Source organism: Orycteropus afer, unplaced genomic scaffold, assembly GCF_000298275.1.
Source record: "Orycteropus afer afer isolate SDZICR_OR568_19922 unplaced genomic scaffold, OryAfe1.0 scaffold00229, whole genome shotgun sequence".
Taxonomy (NCBI): Eukaryota; Metazoa; Chordata; class Mammalia; order Tubulidentata; family Orycteropodidae; genus Orycteropus; species Orycteropus afer.
In genome coordinates, this window is record NW_006921816.1 from 3,166,154 (window position 1) to 3,171,113 (window position 4,960).

A 4,960-nucleotide genomic window follows, 5' to 3' on the forward strand; every position below is an offset into this window, starting at 1 on the left:
AAATGAAATAAAAATATTTTATATTTACTATGTATTTATCATTTCTAGTGCTCTTTATTCTTTTATTTAGATTCAAATTTCTGTCATATTTTCTGTTTCCTGAATGCCTTCCTTTAACATTTTCTCTCCTGATAATAGTTGTCTGAGCCTTGAATATCTGATAAAATATTTATAGAGTTATAAGGTGACTATTTTTTTCTTTCAGTACTGAAGATATTGTTCTATTGTCTTCCGACTTGCATTGTTCCTGCTGACAACCTACTGTCATTCTTATCTTTGTTCCCTTCTGCTTAATGTGTCATTTTTTCAGGAGCTTCTCTTAATATTTGTCTTTATGTCTACTTTTCCATAATTTGATTATGATATGCTTTGTATGGTTTTATTATTTATTATTATTTTTTTTTTTTTCTCAGCTTGGTGTTCCCGGAGCTCCTTGAATCTATTTTGTCAATATTTCTTCATATGTTGTTTGAAAAGGTTTTGCCTTTTCTGCAACCTCAATCACAAATACGTTTGGGCTCCTGATATTATCTCAGAGCATACTGACATTTTATTCTTCATCTTTCCAATCTTTCTTCTCTTTGTGTTTATACTTGTTACAGCTACTGTGTTATGACTTCAAGTTCAAGAACACAATATTTTGAATGTTTTATTTACATTTCATTAACTATATACCTCTTATATATTTAATTTTCTTCCTTGGATTTAATTAATCTTTTTTTTTTCTTTTAACTTCTTCTGATAGTTGTTCAAATAATTAATTTTGAATCATTCTTTTACTTCCATAATATAAGCAGTAAAGAAGCCCTGGTGGCATAGTGGTTAATACTTGGCTGCTAACCAAAAGGTCAGCAATTCAAATCTACCAGCCACTCTACAGGAGAAAGATGAGGCAGTCTGCTTTTGTACAGACTTACAACCTTGGAAACCCTATAGGGCAGTCCTACTCTGTCCTACAGGATCAATATGAGTCAGAATCAGCTTGGTGGTAGTGGGTTTAAAGTAGGCAATCCTCAGATTATGAATGAATTCTGTTAATAATTCTATCTTTAAGTCAAATTTGTACATAATTCATAACAGTTAAGTATGGTTCTTATCTAATGACAGTCAACTGTTGTCTTAGTATATAGAGCAGAATGTACCTTTCTATGCATAAAAAAACAGTAAAGAAACATTTCCAGAGCCAATAAAACATGTTTAACATGATAATCTAGTAGTAATAATAACAAGGTTTTGATGCATGTTGCAAGTAGCACTTTATTGTTATGAACCTTGTATGTACCTCAGATTTTTAATGTAATAGGTCTTATAGAGGTTGCTCTGGTGATGTAGTCCCTAATGCATTTGACTGCTAACCAGGATGTTGGCGGTTTAAAGCCACCAGCCACTCTGCAGAAGGAAGACTGGGCAATCTACTTCTGTAAGATTTACTGCCTCAGAAACTGAAAGACTGTTGCTATGGGTCAGAATAGACTTGATGGTAACGAGTTTGGTAATTTTTGATTTGGTTTGTAACTATGGATTGTATGTAAGCCTGAAATTTTAACCCAGGGACTGCTTGTATATGAATTTTAAAGTCATACATTTCAGTGTAAGAATGATTTTAACTGTATTGCACACATTTTTATAAGTAGTATTTTCATTGTCCTTTGGTTTAAATTATTTTTTCATATCCATTGTGAATACTTTTTTGACTCATATATTATCAAGAAATATTTTTCAAATTTAAGGATGCTTGGTGGCATACTGGTTAAGTGCTCAGCTGTTAGTCAAAAGGTCATCAATTCGAACCCACTAGTAGGAGGGGTCGCTATGAGTCGGGGCCAACTCGACAGCACATAACAACAACAACAACAACAGTAGTAGCTCTATAGAAGAAAAGAACAGGCAATCTGCTTCCATAAAGATTTTAGTCAAGGATGGGGCAGTTCTACTCTGTCCCACAGGGTCACTATGAGTTAGAATCAACTTGACAGCATACAACAGTGGTAACAATTTTTAAATTTATAAGCATGTGCTTGTATTTTAGCTACCTTTTTGTTATTGATCACTAAATTAATTCCTCTTGGATTAGGAAATACTCTGTATGATTTCTGTCTTCTGAAATTTAATGAGATCATATGGCTCAGTCTGTGATATATTTAAGTAAATAGAAATAATTTGTTTTATATAGCTGAACTGTAATGTCCTCTAGATTGAGTTTTTCAATGGTGTTGTTTAATGCTGTATTATTACTATTGTATCAACTGCTGTTGTTGTTGTTGTTGTTACGTGCCGCCGAGTCGGCCCTGACTCATAGTGACCCCTCCTTGGGTTTCTGAGGCAGTATCACTATGGAAGTAGATTGCCCAGACTTCCTTCTGAGGAGTGGCTGGTGGGTTTGAACCGCCAGCCTTCTGGTTAGCAGTCAAGTGCCTTAGGCACTACGCTACCAGAGCTCCCTTATCAACTGTTAAGAGAGGTTTATTAAAATATTTACTTCATTCCTCTGGAATATTAACTATTTTTTATGACGGGATGTTCCTATTTTTCTTCATTTAAATTTTGCTTTCAAGATTACTTTGTTTTACATATGTACAGACTGAATCTCTTTATTAAATTAGAATTTTTCATTCTTTCACTTTAAACTTTTCTGTGTGCCTTTTGTAAGTAAGCAGCACATACTTTGGTTTTGAGTATGTGTGTTTTTTTTTTCATTATGACAATCTATCTCTTTTTATTTAATTTGGAACATGTAGATCATTGGTAAAGGAGCTCTGGTGGTGTACTGGTTAAGGCATTTCCCTTGTAATCAAAAGGTTGTTGGTTGGAAGCTACCAGCTACCCCATGGAATAAAGATGAGGAGTCTGCTTCCTTAAAGATTTACAGCCTTGGAAACCCAATGGGGATTTCTATGAATTGGAATCCACTCAAGGGCAGTCAGTTTTTTGTTGTTGTTGTTGAGATCATTGACATTTAATTTTATATAATTGCCAATATAATTATGTTTCTATTTGCCATCTTACCCTTTGCTTTTTATTTTTCCCATCTGGTGTACATTTCTTATTAAGTAAATGGTTTCCAATACATTATTTTAACTTATCAGAACAAATTCTCATGCTTACTCTTGGGTTGGGAACTTGGTAATGTTGGAGCAGTATTTGGAAGTGCAGTATTTGTCACTGTTGCAGTTGTAGTGATAGACTCATTCTTCATGACATCACTGGTTGTGGCTCCTAATTATGTAAAAAGAATAAGGACCCATTAGGGTGTAACCAATAACTAGATAGTCTCATTAATGTTAACATCTAGATACACCATGAAATTTACTGATGAAAGTCTTCTGATCAAGATTTAGAAATCCAGCATTTTAATGACCTGGTTAAAGAAAGTGGAGGAACATAGACTTTTCTGCATGCCTGATATAGGTTATCTCATTTGATCACCACAGTAACCTTTTGAGTTTAGTATTGTAATCACCATTGTATGTATAAGACTCAGAGAAGTTAAATAATTACCCTGTAGTCACACAGCTTGTAATAAGAGAGAGCCTGTAACTGATTCCATGCCTTTCTGATGCCAAAACTTATCACTCCACCACGCATAAAAGCAGCTTATAATGGAACAGTTAGTAGTTAAACATGGGAGCTCTGGTGGTGTAGTGCCTAGGGCATTTGACTGCTAACCAGAAGGCTGATAGTTCAAACCAACCAACCACTCCTCAGAAGAAAGACTGGTTAATCTACTTCTGAGCAGATACCACCTCAGACACCCAAGGACGGGTCGCGATGGGTCTAGTCAACTCGTGAGTTTTATTTTTGATTTTTCAGTAGTTAAAGATAGCCCCATGGTTTCCATGCTACCAGGGAGAGAATTTTCAAGTAAGTGAAAAATCCAGAGAAAGAGAAATAACAGGAAGTAAAAAGAATAAACTGCTAATTATATCTAATCCATTTATGTTAAACATAAAGTATACACTGAAGAAATTATTACCTAAGCTTTTAAAAAATAACAGGTATAAAATTATTTGAAAGAATACATATTTGCACAAAAGTTATTTATAAAATAAACATAATCAATGTCAAATCTTTTTAGTCTATTAAGAGGAACTTTGTGTTAACAAAGAAAAGATAGATATGCATTTAGAATATATTTTGTGTTAGCTAGATGTGTCCTAAAGATATGAGAAGCCATATAGTGGATTCCTATCACAGAGTACACTGGAAGCCTGAGTTGCTGGTGTCTTCCAAGAGTACGAATCTGTTTCCATTCTGAGGCAGCACACATCTGCCGTGTAATGCAGTTTCAGTGCAGCTGAGGAATTCATGTTGAAAACATCAATATATTGCAAGAAGATTTAGTAAACAGTGGCATAAGAATGTTTTAAGGTAAAAAGCTTTCAGAATTGCTATGCATATAAAAGTGAAATAAATTCAAATGCATGAGAAATAAAGAATGAAAATTGGCATAAGTTTAAGAGATACCTTTTTTTTTTTTATAAGAAAAGAAAGAAAATTTTTATTATTGAATAAGTACCAAGCCAGAATGTGATGAATCACAGGTAATCCACTAGAGATTGGTTTAAGAAACATCTGAAACTAGTAGGAATGCCTATGAAGCAGGGAGTGTACCCAAGAACATGTATAGGGTTGGCAGACAATGGTCCTATAAGTTTATAAGTATGATCTGAATTACCAGGTGTATAGTAGAGCTGACAAGAGGCAAGGTTGTAATCACTGCTTGGTCACAGCCAGCTACCCAGAGAGACCATGTAGTTGAACCTGTGGGCTCAGGACCATAGTCACAGGGGACATCAAGCTCAATTGGTATAACATACTACACAAAATATTGTTCCACCTCCTACTGTGGCAAGTAGCGACTGGGATCTTAAAAGCTTGCAAGCTGCCATCTAGATGCAACGATGGGTCTCTCCTCATCCAGAGCAAAGAAGAATGAAGAAAACCAAAAATTCATGGAAAC

The 4,960-nt window shown here is 34.7% G+C and overlaps 1 protein-coding gene across 1 annotated transcript in view; it reads right to left on the bottom strand.

Moving 5' to 3' along the window:
• Nucleotides 1-4,960, bottom strand: part of EMCN (endomucin) — a 112,647-nt gene that overhangs the window by 80,186 nt on the left and 27,501 nt on the right. Inside the window, exon 4 of the mRNA XM_007948871.1 lies at nucleotides 3,106-3,216. Within this exon, the coding sequence (XP_007947062.1) occupies nucleotides 3,106-3,216 (111 nt within the window). The remainder of the gene's footprint in view (nucleotides 1-3,105; nucleotides 3,217-4,960) is intronic.